Here is a 19468-nt window from a genome sequence, read left to right as displayed (position 1 = left end):
ACCTGATCAGGTTGTACCAAACGCCGCGAACATCCATTTCATTAAACTGGAAAGAATTCAGTATCGTTGTTTGCGTATCGTTTGTTTGCGGTCTCGAAGTGCTCGCGGGCGTCTTGCCATTGTAAAATCGATTCTGGGATCTCTCATATCGATTGCTAATCCGATGCGATATCTTGAACCCGATCGTGATTGAAAACTTCGAAAGGCTTGTCGAACTCAATTCTCAGACCCGTTTAATGTCCTTGTATTTTGATTACATGGCTCAGAATATTAACCCTTCATCGTTTATTCAGAACCGTGCTCATTTCTTGGATACCTCAAATTGAACTGCTTAGTGCTAAACACGTTTTCGTTCGGCACGTCAAAAAAGACATTGCACTCCGTTGAAAAACAAAAAGTGTTCTGTAAGTAGCAGAAACCTTACGTCTGCTTAGCGGTTCAAATTGAACTGCCGAGTTTAGCACTAAGCAGTTCAATTTGAACTGCTCTGCACTAATGAGTCAAAGACGAAACGTAAAAATAATAAGGACAAATAATGTTATTTACATTTAGTTTTATAAAGAGTTGGATGCAATTCAATTCGCAAAAGACAATAACAATGTGAAATGTGGAGCACGAGAGCATTAAGTACAATATTCCAGTATATATGGAAGATAGTGCTATAGAAGTGCGTGTGCATGATCTTCCCTCAAGCGTCACCGATTCATATATTCGCAAAACTATGTCCCAATACGGAGAGATTCTCTCTATCGAAAAAGAAAAGTGGAAGAATTTTTCCCCCGGTATTCTAAATGGTGTACGTTTATTACACATACACTGGAATAAGGCTATACCTTCTTATGTGATTCTTATGTGATGGCCACATGTCAATATTGCCAAAAACTGCTCACTACGGTAAGCCATGTGATGAACTGGACAAGAAGACAACTACACCAAAGGACAACGGTGCTTCCTTCACACCAACCCCAAGCAACCCCAGTACACCAGTAACAGTCACCAACAACAATGAAGCATCCCCTCCAACGAATCCATCATCATCCCTTATGGAACAAAGTACACCAGCTACAGTTAACAACTTACCCTCCAACCAACCAGCAATTGCAACCAATGTACAACAAGGTGCATCTACAACAAGTAGCAACGAAAAGAAGACGGGAATCGACAACAATACCATCGATGCGGCAATGGATGACGAGACGAACCACGAACGAAGTGCCCCTCAATTCTCGCAGGAGGGAAATGGAAGCTCCTCTCCCCCTAGAAAAAGGGTGACAACGAGATCCAACTCAAAATAAAAATTTATTTAAAAAATCGGCTCAATCGGCCACGTAAAGCTTGTTTGCAAATAGGCCTGAATAAAAATATCTTTTAAATAAAAACTAACTGCTATTCAGTACACCCTTGAGATCATTGAAACCTTGCCCAAAGACCATTACTTTATTGTCGCGGACAGTCTAAGCTTAATAGAAACTCTCCGGGCGATGAAGCCAGGAAAGTAACCCCCATATATCCTGGGGAAAATACGGGAACACTTGAGAGCTTTATCTGGACGGTCTTATTCAATATCGTTAGTCTGGGTCCCTTCGCATTGTTCCATTCCGGGCAATGAAAAGGCAGACTCGTTGGCTAAGGTGGGCGCATTAGAAGGTGATATTTATGAAAGACCAATATGCTTCATTGAATTTTTCAGCATATCCCGTCAGAAAACTCTCGAACGTTTGCAATCCTCATGGAGCAATGACGAACTGGGACGATGGCTACACTCCATTATCCCTAGAGTATCGACGAAACCATAGTTCAGGGGGATAAACATGAGTAGGGAATTAATTCTCCCAATCTCCCAATCCCTCGTCTGTGTACCATCTCTGTCGAAAATAACAAGATCTTTTTGCTGTCACTAACTTTTTCGTTTCTCCTTCCTCCGTTTCTCTACCATCTTGATGTCAACTAATTAGATCTACGTCGTTTTCAGTCATTCGTTCCCATATCTCCTTTTTTCACTCCGTTTTCCACAAAATTACTTCTCTAGGTTTTTTTTTCATTCTCTTAGGCAACATCACCATCATCGCACACGGAAAGCTGCTCCAGTCGATGACCAACATGCGGGCCAAAATACCAATAATAATGGCAATTGGTCAAATTTCATAAAGTATTTTGAAATAATATTATCATTCAAAATATCGATTATTCAGTGCGGATTCAAGGTAATCAAGAAGATGGAAAATTATTGGAATATATCAAGAACTTTAACTCTGCTATCCGTACTATTATCACTAGCATTCATAATTAGTATTGAAAAATCTGCCACGAATTCAAAAATAAAGGAAAACCAATAGTGATAATAACAATAATATTGTTAATATTATTATTATTTCATTATTATTATAACTCTCTTGAAAAACAAATAACATCAGAAGTATGTTCAAGATAAGTAATCAAACCATTATAGTCAATCAATATATTAACAGCTATATTATAAATATTTACCAGACATGATAGAAAAATTTAGCATATACATACCATGTCGGTTTCCAATCAACACCGGATTTTTCAACCCGCTCACTACAAACACTTTTTAAACAAATGTGGATGTTTAGCGGAGTTAAAAAAATCTTTTCTTTCGCAACATTTAAATCTGTAATTTTCAGAAATAAAATACAGATTTATCTGTATATGCGGTATACCCCCGCACGGTATATTTCGAAACGACACCCATGTATTATAAAGATGTGTTCTACATCAATACTTTCATTTTCACATAGCGTGAGTCGTAATTGAATGTGTTAATGACGGCACAATCTTTTTCAACTTCCATTTTAATGAATCTGATGCTTTTGTTAGAAAATGGACAAAATTCAATTGATTCCTAATGATATGTGGGACTGAAAAGTGCCAAGTGCCTTGAATTGTCACGACCAACAGGATCTGCATTCAGACAGAACTGAGATGGCTCTTGGGCGTGTACTCGTCCGAAATTTGACTAGGAATCATTGTGTTTTCCAATTGGATTCCAAATATAAAACAATCAAATCCGGACGGAATCAATCGGTGCAGTTGGAACACACAATGAAGTCCGGCTCTGATTCCGGACAAATTACCTGAGCAGCGCTCCCATGACGACTGACCACTTCCACTGGTAAACTTTCGGTAAGGTTTTGCTGTGAACTCGGCTACGACTGTTCTTCGGTTCGCTTCATTCCAAAAACGTAAGGTCTTCGGGCAGCAGTGAGCAGCGCTCCCATGACGACTGACGACTTCCACTGGCGGGCTTTTGGTGTGTGTTTTCGGCGGTGACTGCGACTTCTTCGCCACAATTCTGCTGTTCAGCGCTGGCTTAATTCCAAAAGCGTGAGGTCTTCGGTGTTACTCTTCCCCGTATACCACGCTTCGGCAAGTGTTGCTCTTCCTCAAAACGCGTTAACAATAACAATATGGACAAAGCAACCCTCTTAAAGTATGTTGACAATTGGTAATTTAAGTATATGAAAAATTTGATTTTAATGTGTCTAAAAATGAGTTTAAATTAAGAATTAGTAAATGTATGTAAGTTTTCGAAAAACAAATAAATAAATAAACCCGCCCTATAACGAACGAAGCAGATCTGCTACTATATGAAATTCTAGGTGCTGACCAACGATCGAAACCGTCGGTCGTGCACAAAAAATCAATAGGATGACATCACTTGCCCTACTATGATTGGTTAGTGAAAACATAGGTCGACTCAAACCAATTTTCCAATAGTATGCTATTGGATTACTGAAACGACGTTGCCATACATGTTTAAGTTACAAGTTTTAGAAACGATTGGTAGTTAAATTATATAAATCCATCCACAGATCACTGAGTTATTAGTGAATTGTTATGACTGAAAAGGGTTACGCTGCGATTTTTGAAACTTTTAATTGACACCCGGCCCGTATAGTAAAGAGTAAGGCATTTTCAATGCCAAAAGTATGTTGTTGGGTTAAGTACAGGAAGAAATATTCAGTATTATAAAGATGTGTTCTACATCAATACTTTCATTTTCACATAGCGTGAGTCGTAATTGAATGTGTTAATGACGGCACAATCTTTTTCAACTTCCATTTTAATGAATCTGATGCTTTTGTTAGAAAATGGACAAAATTCAATTGATTCCTAATGATATGTCGGACTGAAAAGTGCCAAGTGCCTTGAATTGTCACGACCAACAGGATCTGCATTCAGACAGAACTGAGATGGCTCTTGGGCGTGTACTCGTCCGAAATTTGACTAGGAATCATTGTGTTTTCCAATTGGATTCCAAATATAAAACAATCAAATCCGGACGGAATCAATCGGTGCAGTTGGAACACACAATGAAGTCCGGCTCTGATTCCGGACAAATTACCTGAGCAGCGCTCCCATGACGACTGACCACTTCCACTGGTAAACTTTCGGTAAGGTTTTGCTGTGAACTCGGCTACGACTGTTCTTCGGTTCGCTTCATTCCAAAAACGTAAGGTCTTCGGGCAGCAGTGAGCAGCGCTCCCATGACGACTGACGACTTCCACTGGCGGGCTTTTGGTGTGTGTTTTCGGCGGTGACTGCGACTTCTTCGCCACAATTCTGCTGTTCAGCGCTGGCTTAATTCCAAAAGCGTGAGGTCTTCGGTGTTACTCTTCCCCGTATACCACGCTTCGGCAAGTGTTGCTCTTCCTCAAAACGCGTTCTGATTGGTCGGTGCTAAAATGGGTTAAATCAGATAGGTTTTTCAATAGTGTACTATGTTGTTACAACACACGTTCAAGTTGAAAAATTTCGAATCTATTGATAATTAGATCATATAAATCCTTCCACAGATCATTGAGCTATGAGCTTTCAAAATACGAGAGAGGCAAACAAGCGTCATGTGTTTTCCTATTTGATACTCGTTGATACCAAACATTTCAGAAACGTCTAATTTTGAATTATTTGAGATTATGTCACACAACTGAAAATTTTATCATAAAAACCATATTTTCGATAGCATGTAGCGAAAATTATGCTGATTCGTTCACGATATTCACGATCAACAACTTATCACGCTCTCAGAGGGTAAATTTTAAAAAACCGTCCCATACGCTCCACGTATGTTGCCTTGGTCCGATCTCGTTCATCTCCCATCCTATGAGGATCGCTGTCGGCTTATTCATCCGCCAACATTAGAGAGCAGAAAGAAAATCTTGCAGCGTCTTTTAAGCTTCGATTTTTTTGATAATAACATTGATTGTGCAGAATTGTTAGGAATTTCGTGCCCCGCTGAGACGGACCCGGCGTATGGAACTGTTTTTCATCGCACACAATATGGACAAAGCAACCCTCTTAAAGTATGTTGACAATTGGTAATTTAAGTATATGAAAAATTTGATTTTAATGTGTCTAAAAATGAGTTTAAATTAAGAATTAGTAAATGTATGTAAGTTTTCGAAAAACAAATAAATAAATAAACCCGCCCTATAACGAACGAAGCAGATCTGCTACTATATGAAATTCTAGGTGCTGACCAACGATCGAAACCGTCGGTCGTGCACAAAAAATCAATAGGATGACATCACTTGCCCTACTATGATTGGTTAGTGAAAACATAGGTCGACTCAAACCAATTTTCCAATAGTATGCTATTGGATTACTGAAACGACGTTGCCATACATGTTTAAGTTACAAGTTTTAGAAACGATTGGTAGTTAAATTATATAAATCCATCCACAGATCACTGAGTTATTAGTGAATTGTTATGACTGAAAAGGGTTACGCTGCGATTTTTGAAACTTTTAATTGACACCCGGCCCGTATAGTAAAGAGTAAGGCATTTTCAATGCCAAAAGTATGTTGTTGGGTTAAGTACAGGAAGAAATATTCACGATTAAAATCTACCCATTCTTGTACAGAGTAAATTTCGAAAAGACGCCCCATGGTAAAGTGAGTCGAATTCACGACTAAATAAGTTGAGCAAGCTACAGAGCATGCTTCGGAAATAAAACCATTGATTGAGCATGATTATCACTTGTAACATATTTTTTCCTTTTTTCTTCGTTTGTACAGATATAACACTCAGATCATCTTCAAAGAATGACTCCTCTTTGCTGGTCAAAAAGCGAAGAAGATTAAAATACCCGTTGTGTCGAAGAATTCAAAACTTTTTCAAACTACCTGTGCCTCTTCATCGAACTCAATGCTCTTCAACGAATTCTCAATGGGTTTGGTCCAATGAATTTACTGGAACCACAGATAGTAATTGCTCAATCAGCGTGGCGAACACTTGCAGATGTCACCACGATCGACACGATGTACCACCACGATTTAGGTGCCGCTTTCACTGAGCCATAATTCTGGGTGCAACATTCACTTCACGCTAGATTTTTGTTTTTCTGCTGGGTAAAATAACAAGTTTTTTTTGTTTTAATCCGATATATATAGGGCCACACATTTATCATAATAATTGTATATATATATATATATATATATATATATATATATATATATATATATATATATATATATATATATATATATATATATATATATATATATATATATATATATATATATATATATATATATATATATATATATATATATATATATATATATATATATATATATATATATATATATATATATATATATATATATATATATATATATATATATATATATATATATATATATATATATATATATATATATATATATATATATATATATATATATATATATATATATATATATATATATATATATATATATATATATATATATATATATATATATATATATATATATATATATATATATATATATATATATATATATATATATATATATATATATATATATATATATATATATATATATATATATATATATATATATATATTATATATATATATATATATATATATATATATATATATATATATATATACTATATATATATATATATATATATATATATATATATATATATTAATATATAATATATATATATATATATATATATATATATATATATATACAATTATTATGATAAATGTGTGGGCCCTTATTCAGAGACAAAAGTAATTACTTGAATGTGCTTCATATCATTATGAACATCACCAGTGATGGACCAGCACACGAGCCAGCTCTCGTACAGTACGTGTTCTGTACCTTTTCAAAAACACGCCTACGAAGTATGAAGCACACGCTCGTGTGCTGTGTTGCTGCTAGATCGGGAGTCGTATGCTTCGAAGAACCAGCTCGCGATGCTGGCTCATGAGCTGGAATGGGGAGCTAGCTCGTGAGCTGGCTCATGTGCTGACAGTGTCGGTTTTGTCGTGAATACGACTTATTTCACTATGAGGTGCCTTTTCAAAATTAGCCATATGGAAGAATGGGCAGAACTTAATCATGAATATCTCGACTTGTATTAATGGTAGCAACATAATTTTTTCACCATTTCATCAAAAATATGCACCCTCATTCTTGTTTACGGCCGTATGCGATACGTTCGAAAGTATAGCAAATTCGTATTCCCGTTTACGTTCGAATCAATCACACTTTTAAACATCGTACATGCATAAAAACAACGCCCATCCAACTTTAAACTATCAGTTTTGGTACAGATTTGAGTTGTAAATAAAAATCTTTGATATCATTTGTTATTTGACTTATTTTTTCACTGATTTTGTATCATCATGTTTGCTTACGTCCGTATCGACCATACGACGAACACATGCTTTCGAACGAATGCGAACAAGCCATTCTTGTTTTCACTCGTACGTGTACGTACGCGACTCCTGTGCAAAAGAAGCATCGGCAGCGCAGGTAGTTGTTTTTAGGAAGATTCCAAGCATCAAGGAAGTGACGAATGCTACATAATAAATAAATATCGTACTCAGGACCAATTTTATTCAAGTCGGTAAATAAAATTTTCAAATTAAACTTCGTGCAAAGTAAAAAAAAGCATTTGAAATAGCAGTCCGTTCAATAGTATCTGCGAAAAATATGTTGCAATTTTGTCATGTTTTCGATAGCCTACATATTTATTTCATTGATAAAATCGTGCATTTAATATAAAATAAAGCATGTTTACCCATGGCGTATTTTCCATAAAGTACTTAATAGATGCAAAATTGATGCGTAAAAACTTTGAACCTCGCATATATTCAAAGGCTCCCCACAAAAAAACAGCATTTTACTGTACTGCTATGCTTTCTAAATGATTTATGCAAAACACAAATTTATGATTTGATTAAAAATCACCTTTAGATTCGAAAATAATTTTGTTAGAGATCGGTTAAACTTTTTTCAATGTGTTCGAATCGTTGATTCGCAACATTAAACTGACGAATCGAAACCACGGCATTTCGTCTATTCGTCCGTAAACGGGAATGGGACATTTCGTTCGTACGAATGATGTTCGAATACACGTTTCGTTTGAAACTAAAATGGCATACATTCTAGCGTTTCGCATATGGTTAATCACATGAATTGGACTGATTACATCAAGGCTAAGCATTTATTTTAAAAAGTTTACTGATATTTGAATATTTTGTGGCAAACGAGTCGCTTTCGAATTCATTCGAGTGAAAACAAGAATGGCTTATTCGTATTCGTTCAAAAGTATCCGTTCGTCGTATTGCGGATACGGACGTAAACAAGAATGAGGGTGATGATCAGGAATTTAGGATAATATATTGAACAGTGTGAGATAACCACAAACAACAAATGAAGTTTTCTCAAACTTTGAAAGCAACGCGGAAAACTCTTTACTTTTGCTTGGGTTTTTCGCGCAAGGACGACGATTTTGAGGTAGTCAGGCACATATCTTTAACTAACTGCGTATAAAAGGGGAACCGTTGTCGAAAATCGATCATTTCTTTTCGTGCATAGCAGACGTCGTGGGAGTGAAATCATCAACCAGCAGCGACGGAAAGTGCACCTTCTGCGTGGTTAAAAACTCAAACGCTCAGGTCGCAACTCTCATTTGCTTTTCGGTAGTCGTAACGAGAAGTTCAAGTTTCAGATTTTAGTTCCGCAATATAAGTTTAGAATTCAGAGCCTGCGTGCTGGAACTGGATTCTGGAACTGTATTTCGAAACTGATTTGAGTTTCGAAATTGCAGTTCTAGAATTGAAACTGGATTCTTAGTCTGTTATTGGTCTTGAACTCAGGGTCCAGTTCTTTATTCCAGACTTCTTCTATTCGGTTCTTTTTAGAACCATATTTTTTTTTGTTTCGATTATAGAGGTTTTAACCTTAAGGTCATTCGCCTCTTCGGGCCAGAAAAACTTTCTGACCCTATGTGCGGGGTTGGGAATCGAACCCAGGCGGGCTGCGTGAAAGGCATCGACTTACCCATCACACTATACCCGTCCCCAGAACCATAATAATTCTCCTAAAGAATTATGCGGAAATTTACTTTACTGTACTCTATACAACCCGTTTTGGTAGTCATGGCGAAAAATCGTCTTCAAGTTTCAGAGATTAGTTCAGAGTCTGCGTCCTAAACTGGATTCTGGAAAATAATTCAGGAACTGATTTCAGTATCGAAATTGTAGTTCTAGAACTAAAATCCAACTGAATTCTGAGTCTGTTCTAAGTTCTAAATTTAGTTCTTGAACTCAGATTTAGTTCGTAATTTCAGAATTCTTCGAATCGGTTCATTTTAGAATAATAATCACCCCGATTCTGCAATCCGACGGTTTTGATATACGAACGATTCTATACTTTCGTTCGAGTTCGAATTTTGCATTCTTTATTCCGTTCGACTTGTATGATTCGTTCGGGACACTTGAAATTTCGAACGCTAACTGTCAAAGCTATCAACACTACGTTCTTTTTCTTTTAATATTATTCATTTCTTGGTTAAAGAAAACGGTCACACTTGTATAAACTAATTAGAACGATTCTAAACCGAACAGAAGTAATACGAACGCAAGTCGATCGAGTAATGTTCGAAATTTTAACAACTCGAACGAATGATATTCGAGTTCATACCCAACTCGAACGGAATGCAGAATGGAAATTGCACATTCGATCGGCATATTTCGAATCGATCGACGTACAGAATAGGGGTGAATAATCCCTTCAAAGACTTATGCGAAATTTCGCTTTACTGTACTCTATACGGTCCATTTTCATATCACAGGCCTATTGTATCATTGATCAATCCAGCAATTTGAAGTTCCCTTTACTGGAAGATTGTAATCGGTTGCGAACGCTATACCTACATAAATCATATCAGTATCGCACCCATGGACAACAGGCTGGTCAGCCTGGAAACAGATGAAGGAAGTCAGCGGTATCCATCAAAAGTCAACGGTATCCATCGGAATTCGAACTCAACTCGTCACTCTCCATCACGAACGCTTTCATAAAAGGTTCTTCTAAGACCCACCTTTATTTTATTATAAACAACTATACTGTTTCTTTTATAATATTTAATTGCGTTTCAGAATGTTTAATGTAACTAATCTGTAATTTAGTCTAGGCGCATCGTTTTAAATTCTAGTAATGAAAAAGGGGAAAGTTGCACAATTCAAATAACCGATCAACTACCAATTCGAATTCGGAAGTATAAATAAAGCGTGTCATATTCGTATTCACGACATCCAGTTATGTCTCTGATATTACACACCTGTACTTTTTTTCTCTATTTAAGGTGACCATGGAAGCGAGCCACAAATGGCAACCAAGAAACCACCTACCCTCCCACTCCACCTTCCGCTATTTTGCCCTGCCTTAGATGTAAACAAACCATGAAACACATTTTTTCTACGCGTAGGGGTAAATATGTTGCGTAGAATTGCTACTGCAGTTTGATGACATAATCATTCATCGTATTGATATATGTTTATGATAAACTATCAACTCTGAAGAATGATTTGTGCAAAACTTTTTCGGACCTTCATTAGAAGGTTTCTTCTTAGAATGTTATTATTTTTCACTCACCTCAAGATTTCAACTGCTGTTTACAGCTCTGTGACATAAGTAAGCTTTATGAAACACTTTTGAGTTGTTCTTCACCGGTAAACTTATCCTTTGATCTAAACATTTTATTATAAAACCTTTGAATTACTCACAGTTCTGGTTTTGAAAATTTTACAAAAATTCACGATAATTAGTTTGCCGGCCTGCTTTAGTATTGGTAATACCACCCATTTATATTGGCAGTGATGCCATTCATAATTAGAGAAAAAAAAACCTTGCAATGCACTAAAAATGAGATTATTTTCAATTAGTCGCACATTGATATAGTTAAAATTACGTATCAAAACTTTCGTACGTCACCATCTAAAATTTCAATTTTTTTTAAGCTATAACATTACCCTTATTTCCATTTCAAACATTGCTTCCCCTCCAAGTTATCCGCAACCCTGTTGTCTTATTTACCGTCGCTATGGAATGCAAAAAATAAACAAACAGTTCAAGTATTGCAATCTTTTTAAAATGCCTCGTTCATATAAGAAGAGGAAAACAGCGCTCATTAGCGAAAATCAATAGAACACGTTGATAGAGTGTGTTTTGGGTAGTCAGTATGTGCGGGACTCATCAGTTCAAACAGTGGAAGAACTGCCAGATATGCCGGTTCAAAACAATACCACGAAATTTAGAAACTGTACTGGATCCAATAATTTGGTATCAATAGGTAAAGTTCTAAAATATTTTCGTCAATATATGAAATTATATCTTCAAATTTGCATGATAAATCTTTTCAGAGCAAATAGCCGATTTGTCATTAAGTCCTCTCGTCAAGTGCCACTTGACTGTTCTCTGGGTGAGGTTGCTTTCCTATCCGAAAACGATGATGTTGTCGACAAAACGGAAAATGTAGAATTTGTTGGTTTGTATTTTATGAATAAGGGAGCTTCATATTAAAAAATTAAAAGTAATATAAAAAGCCATTGCAACAGAGTTTGTTCTGATTTCGTGTTACTATACTTAATCCATCAATGTAGCAGCTTCCTTTTTACTTTGAAATGTGAGAAAAAGCCCAAGAACGAAGCGATGGCAAACAGTAAACTATCTTATTTGGCACAATTCTTTTGGTCGCATGATTGCAATTTGTTAACTCCAGAATGAGCATGAAGATGAGATTAGTCCACTCCGTTCTGCTAGGTGATTCGAATAGTTTCAATGTTTACATTTTTTTCTTGCACCTGTATTCCTTTCAGCACACAAATATTATTATTTCATTCCTCTCTACTCACAAATACTATTACTATATGAAAAAGTTCTGTTTCACCAATACTTTTACATTCATTTTCTTTGGCTTCTGTCCACGGTCACCTTAATAATATAATATAGTTTTCAAGCAGACAGTGCCCGCTCTTGTATTGTCTCTTGTCAGTAGGTGGACTACACAAATAGCACACGCTCATGAGTCTGGTTTGAAAAGCACAGCACACGAGCTTAATAGGCACTACAGGTATAGAGCAGCTCGTGTGCTGAGCTCGGACATCACTGAACATCACACACCAAGACAGGAATGATTTCTTGATAATCTAATATGCACCTATGAAAGCCGAAGGTACGAATTAAAAACACATACTTTAGGAGTCAAAATAAAACTTCCGTAACGTAACGTTTTTTAAGTCCCACTCTGCCTTTGGCCTAACTCAGGTTCATTGTTGACAGTTCATACTGACATTGCCTATTTTCCTAATGTTTACCCAAGTTGCCTTACAAGGATGTAGAGTTCCACTGAAATGTAAAAAATTTAGGTTTTCTGCGCCGATAAAAAACAAACCTATTTGCAGATTTATTATATTAAAAAACCGTTATTCAATCTTTGCTGTGTCGCGAACTTATTTTATATTTAGCCAGTATCAGCCCAAACTCTATTCAAAGTCTAGATCCACATTAATGTCCGTACCATTCCCGATGGAAGAGAATGTGACATTCCCCAAAGCCGACCACCACTGATATTCACAGCATACATGAAATGAAAAAAAAACAGCATCAACGATAAGAGATCTAGCTATTCTTCAGTTTTCATATATAGAATAAGCATAAGAAATCAATTAGTATCGATCACCTAAACTGTCATCAGTTTTCTTTCGGTAACTAGGCAGCTTAGCAAGTGAAATCGTCATTTGAAAGCATTATTTATTGTTTATAGGATATACCTCGACCTAAATGCTGATGATGGGTAGCCGTTCATTTTACTGAACATCTATTGTATCCTTTCCCGCTGCCCCTTGTTATTTTCTGGACGTTCCACAAAAACACACACGCTGTTACTCCTGTTTCACTTTTCCTGCTTGCGATGTGGGTAAAAAAACTCCGTCTAATAATGTAAAACGTAAAATCTAACGTTCAATTCTGCTAACTTTTCGTCATTTGGACGACAGTATAGATATTTTAAGCGGGACACAGCACGGTGGAGAAACTCTAGTAATAATATTTAAGAGATAAACTTCAAACTTCCTTCAGCTTTTCGAGCGAGACGCATAAATTTTTTATATAGAAATTTTTATTAGAACCAATGATGTACGGACACTCCGACATAGTTGCCAATTTGAGATCTGGGAATCATACATACTTATGTTTAATTATTGGTACCTCATAGGTGTAGTTGAGAATTTAAATTTATATCTAAACGAAAAAACAATAAATTTAAAAATATTATATATATATATTTTTATTTTTAATATATAACATAGTCGTCGTAATTTGCTATAATCGATTCAAAAATAGAGTCATGTTTGAGAAAATCTATGTCAAATCCATAAACTATCAAATTTTCGTCACAATCTGTTACCCCGGCATTCGAGTATTTTTACACTGATATAAATTGACAAATTAAACAGAAACTCTTAGATTTTATATCATCGCATTTGACTCGACACTTTAGTTGAAAGTGCGAATTATTTCATATTTCATTTAAATGAAATCATATTGTAACCTAGATATTGCACTTGAGGTTTATCAACAAAATATCAGATTTATTACAAATTTATTACTTTTAACATTTATTTTACTTGATGTTCACAATCCAGTTTATTTAATTCAACGATATACAAATACAAGCTTACAATTAAGTTGTTACACTCAATTCACAAGTGGAATATATTTTAATATTGAATAAATGCGAATTTTACATTGAAATGTCATAAGTTTTAAATTAAATTTCAAATAAATTGATAAATATGATTCATTGTAGGAGAAATAAATTTATAACGTGATTGGAATGAGCTGAATGATGTTGTTTGATGATCAACTTTTCAATTACCAGAACGCTCAAACACCTTATGAGTCATGCAAATAAAATTAATTCAATTCTTAATGAATTTTACTCAAGTTCCCAGTTCCCAGCAAGTGACAGTTCCTCATTACTTCACGAATAAAAAATATTCTAAAAAAACAATACGATTTGTTGTTAAAAAACCTTCCACAATTTTGCTTTGATCATTGAAAAATATTTTATTATATTGTTATACACTATTCAATTAATTAAGTATCGTAGCAATTTAAGTGATAAAATTTTCTCATATATGTTTTCCTGGAAAACAATCAAATGTATAGTTTGCATATAGTTTGAAAAACAACGTGTACAATAAATTCAATTGTGAATCGTAGAAACAATGTCTTTAATTTTTAGAAATCTTGTCAAGATACAATAAAATGTATTGTTACCCATAGATCTAATTATGAATCAATTGTTTATGCTGTAAAATCAATGGTTTATTTTTTAACGGGCAACTTCCTTTTCCGATTTTTGTGGCCATGTTTTATATCTGCATTAGTTTTACGTATAAGCTAAACGTGGTTCAGCCGACGACACGATCTGACACTCCGAAGGAAAGTCGTCATTAAAAGTGTTCGTAAACGATTTACCACCGGTTACCATAAATTACTGAAATTCTTGAGTTTTTAATAAAAAGACTGTTTCCTATCCAGGAATATGCCATCACTGTAGAGCACGCTCAGATATCACTAACGAGGAAGACGAGTCACCCTAAAAACCATTTAATTTAATTGTAGTATCAAGCTAATATCAGAGTTCGTGATATATAAAGCTCGACTAATAAGAGCACTCATTGACTCTTAGCGCGAAAACGAAATGTCTGTAAACTTAAGGATAATTTGATACTATAAAATCACATACGCATGTTCATATTATACAATATAGTCTTATTATTTAATACATAAGACTAAAGTATTTCAGATTTTGGAACTCAAATTAATTTGGCGCGAAGAAAATGGCTACCTGACGACGCAAGAAAGGTTCTAATAGAGTGACTATAATCAGAGTGGCGACAGCTGTTCGTTTGGAATGACAGCTCCCAGTTCCAAACGAGCAAACGACCTGTCAATTCAATGTAAAGCTAATGGAATGTTTTGAATTGTTGCCAAAATTACGGATGAGATGTCGTCACTCTGGTTATAGGCACTCTAGGTTCTAAACCTGCAAAATTATTTTGAATACTATTTCAATTTCTTGTTAGTTGGTAGTCAAACAAATAAACCTCGGGGCTCTTGGATTTCGGTTCCGAAGGCATCGGAAGTATTGTTCGAAACACTCCACATACAAAATCAATCAATACGTGGTTTACGTTTTTAATATAATTAACTCATTTTAGTTTGCTATCTTTTCCTGACATTTGGTTTACAAAATAACATTTGTCATTTCGCTTTCAGATATTATCCTCTCCAAAAATTTTAGGAATCTTCCACCATGGATAGGAAAGCTTTATTCAAGATGTTTCGACCGGTCGGGCTTGCTCTAACCGGCTCTTGGTAGTCATGAACTGTTATATTGATTCAATTCAAACTTTAGCTACAGTGATATAGGTTTTGATTTCGACATATATTGAATATATTTGTTTTCGTTGCGCTGTAGTCTTCATTGAAAGATTAGCTAAGACCTAAATTCATCCATCTCGGCTTGGATCTGGCTTACCGGAGATTACGGTATCATATTTCAATTTTATATGACAGCTGATAGAAACTGTACTGGTAGAAAAGTGCAAGAAACGGTGCAGTACATTTTGAAAACGAATTTTTACATTTACTTAATACAGGATTTTCCACTACAATTGCTCTGGGCTCTCCTCGATAAAATATTCGACTAGTAAAATGGCATCAAAATTTGTTTTATTTATATTCTTAAACCTGTTTAAAAAAAAAACAGTAACCAAGGTTATGGTAACTGTTATTTCAAATCAATAATGTACGATTCAGACGATCCGGCTTCTTCCGTCACCGTCACCGGAACGTCAGCCTCCGTCAAAATTAGTCAAATGAGTTTTCCCTTTGCGCATTCACACGATCCAGCAGAGATACGGAACATCAACGTCCGTCAACATTTCTCCGAAAGAATATTTGACGGACTGTGATTATCGCACACACCACATATAAGTAATTAAACTTATCAGTAGATTTGCAAAGTACGTTACGTTGTTGAGTGGGACTGATTGTTTTGTGTTTTCCTCTTTCTAGTTAATTTTGAAAGTTATTTATTCGATTAAAAGGTAGGAAAACAACAGATCGATTGGCTTCAAAAGCTCCCAGATTTTGTATTAGTGGAATAAAATTGTTCGAAACTAAGTTCTTCAAATTCTGCGTGTAAGAAAATGACATGACGGACACGGATAGGAAACCGGATCGTGTGAATCAGAATGACGATGACGGATGTTGACGTTCCGGTGACGGTGACGGAAGAAGCCGGACCGTCTGAATAGTACATAATTCATCAACTTGTGTTGCCAGTTTCAAATTTTTTTCAAGAAATTTCGTTTTGACATTACCAGTTACTGAGGGGTAGTTAAATTTGCGATACAGTTTCGATAGACGAGTGGCAGGTCCCCGCATATGCATGGCTGCCAGATGGCTGACTAAACGCTGCCAGCTGGAAAAATATGGCTGGCAGACATTCTGGTGACCGACTGCCTCACCGCTGCCAGGAATACAACTCAAACGATACACCCGTATCCACCAGGATTTTTCCACATTGAAATCTTTGACATTTCCAGCGAAGGTGAGAAGATGAAAACGCTCGGCTAACTTAGATACAGGCGACTTTGTTTTGTCAAATTGGATTTGACAACCGTCACTGAATCAATTTTGGTAGCCGTCTGGTGGCCATGGCTGCCCAGGTAGCCAAAACGCTATGCGGGTCGTGTCGTCGGTTAAGCGTTGGAACTGTTTAGATTAATATAAAAGAGAGTAAGTCAAAACTATAATGCGGTTGTTTTTAATTTCTCTGCCAATTTATATGCGTATATTTAGGATATGTCCACGAGTGCTGTTGTTCACGCAGAGAAATGAAGCATGTTTAAACTAACAAAACTGTTAATAGATTTCTTAATTTGATTTATGATGATTTCAAACTAAAATATGATTGTTTTGAACTAATTTTTCCCATCAACATCACAGTGTTCTCTGTTTGATTTGAATCAAAATTTTTGTCTAGTCAAATGAAAAAAATATTTGTTTTGGCTGATTCTCTTGTTGAAATAAACCAACTATTTATTACATGTCAACCAAAGTTGAGTTGATGTTACCGGCAATGTCTATGTTGATTCAATCCTGTTACACCTTTATATCCAGAAAAAAATTGGTTCAATCTATCTATGATCTTATTTGCTGTATTTTTTCTTTCGCAGATAAAGTTTATGCGCGTTCTGATAAACTTCTTTGATTCCATAGGGGGTTTTAAACAATCCAAGCGTATGCATTGATAATTTTTAATATTCTTGAAAAATGCATAACATTAAATAACACATTGTTTTGAAAAATAATTATTTGATGCAGATATCTTGACCGAACTCATGAAGTACCAAACTAATCAAAATACGCGGACTTCAATGTGGGTATTTTCAAAGAATTTTAATACGAGCACGAATCGAAATAAAGTAACATCAAAAATTACCTTGCAAAATAATTTAAAAGAAATCATTTCATTCTCAAAACCAAACCAAAATATGTGATTATAACAAACAAAAGCGTCAGTAGTAATAGCTAAAGTTAAATTAATTTATTTCAACTAAAAAGTTTGTAAATTTAAAACACTAAAAATAATTAACCTAAACTAGAAATCGTTCATTTAAAACTAATTTTTCGAATTGAGTTTAATGTGAAATTGTTTGACAAGAAATTGACAGAAACGCACAAGTAGAATATTTTTTATTTCCTAAGACAAGACCTGACAACTGGGGTGGCTGCTTTTGTTCCAAAATGTACCAGTTTCAAATTGCACGCAGAGAAATTGAACATGTTCAAAATAACAAAACAGTTAGTAGTTTTTTAAACTTGATTTATATTCATTTCAAGCTAGAATATGATTGTTACAATCCAATTTCTCCCTTCAACAAAAACAATGATCTCTGTTTGATTTGAATCAAAATTTTGGTTCAACCAAACGAAAAATATATTTGATTAGGCTAAGTTTATTGTTGAAATAAACTAACTAATTATTGCATGTCAACCAAAGTGGAGTTAATTTTATCGGCAATGTCCTTGTTGACTCAATCCTTCTATACATTTATATGAAGAAAAAATTTGGTTCAATTGATCTATAATCTTATTTGTGTAATAATACAACTAAGTTTACTATTTAAATGGACCATATAAGTTTTATTTTTCATATAAACCAGAGCATTTTTTTCTCGCGCGCATTAACCAAAGGATTCTTTCATTTTCGAGGAGGTTTTCAACAATTCAAGTGTACGTATTGATAATTAAGAATATTTTAGAAATTTGTATATCATTACATAACACATTTTCTTTACATAAATTATTTGATACAGGATCTTTATTTTGGCCGGACTGATAGAGCATTGAACCGAATTATGGTATGTCAATCGACCATCTAGCAACGGCATTGACGAAACGTCTTAAAAAACTCCGAAACGTCTTAAAAAACTCCGAAACGTCTTAAAAAAATTTCCGACAAAATGCCATGGAAACAATACAAGTTAGAAAGGAAGCACACATATGTTTACATTCAGCATATAATGATTTCTTGCCACAACTGATGCTTCATGGGATGAGGCTATAACAAACTAAATAAATTCTAGACAATGGTTCTAAGTAGTTTTCACTTTCTTATTCTAAGAATCACTGATATAAAGCGAAATTTCTCAATATCGTTCATACTGTAACTTGATATTTTTCCAAACATAAACAATCATTGTCATAGTTACGACGCATCTAGTGATCAGACACTTGTTGTTTTGCTTCAAAATACTCAAATTGACAGTGAACCGAGCTCATCGAGGGGTCCTATTCAAATGATACCTAAGAAATCGCAGACTACTCTATCTTGAGTTTATCTTTGATATTGCCTAAACTATATACATAATTGCGCCTACTTCTCATCCTCCAACTCAATAAAAAATCGAACCCGTTTTGTTACAATATTTACTTGCTTCTGGTCTGCCGCCACTTAATTTCGGGTGAAAACTACCAACACAATAAAAAATAGTCTAGATGAACAAATTTGAGTCGAATAAATGGTTACCCTCCAACATCAAGAAAA

The 19468-nt window shown here is 35.0% G+C and overlaps 1 protein-coding gene across 4 annotated transcripts in view; it reads right to left on the bottom strand.

Annotated features, from left to right (window-relative positions):
- The window catches only part of LOC131432825 (protein sex-lethal-like), a 285264-nt gene extending 271756 nt beyond the window's left edge, over nt 1–13508 (bottom strand). For all 4 annotated transcript variants that reach the window (XR_009229972.1, XR_009229973.1, XM_058599363.1 and 1 more), the window contains exons 1-2: nt 13113–13508; nt 12860–12905 (exon numbers count right to left, since the gene is read on the bottom strand). Coding sequence is in view for 2 of the 4 variants with exons in the window: in XM_058599363.1 (XP_058455346.1) it covers nt 12860–12905; nt 13113–13159 (93 nt within the window). In the remaining 2 variants the exon portion in view is untranslated. The remainder of the gene's footprint in view (nt 1–12859; nt 12906–13112) is intronic.
- Between the last annotated feature and the right edge of the window lie 5960 nt (nt 13509–19468).

Source organism: Malaya genurostris, chromosome 2, assembly GCF_030247185.1.
Source record: "Malaya genurostris strain Urasoe2022 chromosome 2, Malgen_1.1, whole genome shotgun sequence".
Classification (NCBI taxonomy): domain Eukaryota; kingdom Metazoa; phylum Arthropoda; class Insecta; order Diptera; family Culicidae; genus Malaya; species Malaya genurostris.
Note: the sequence above shows the minus strand (reverse complement) of the source record. Positions and strands in the feature narration are given on the sequence as shown.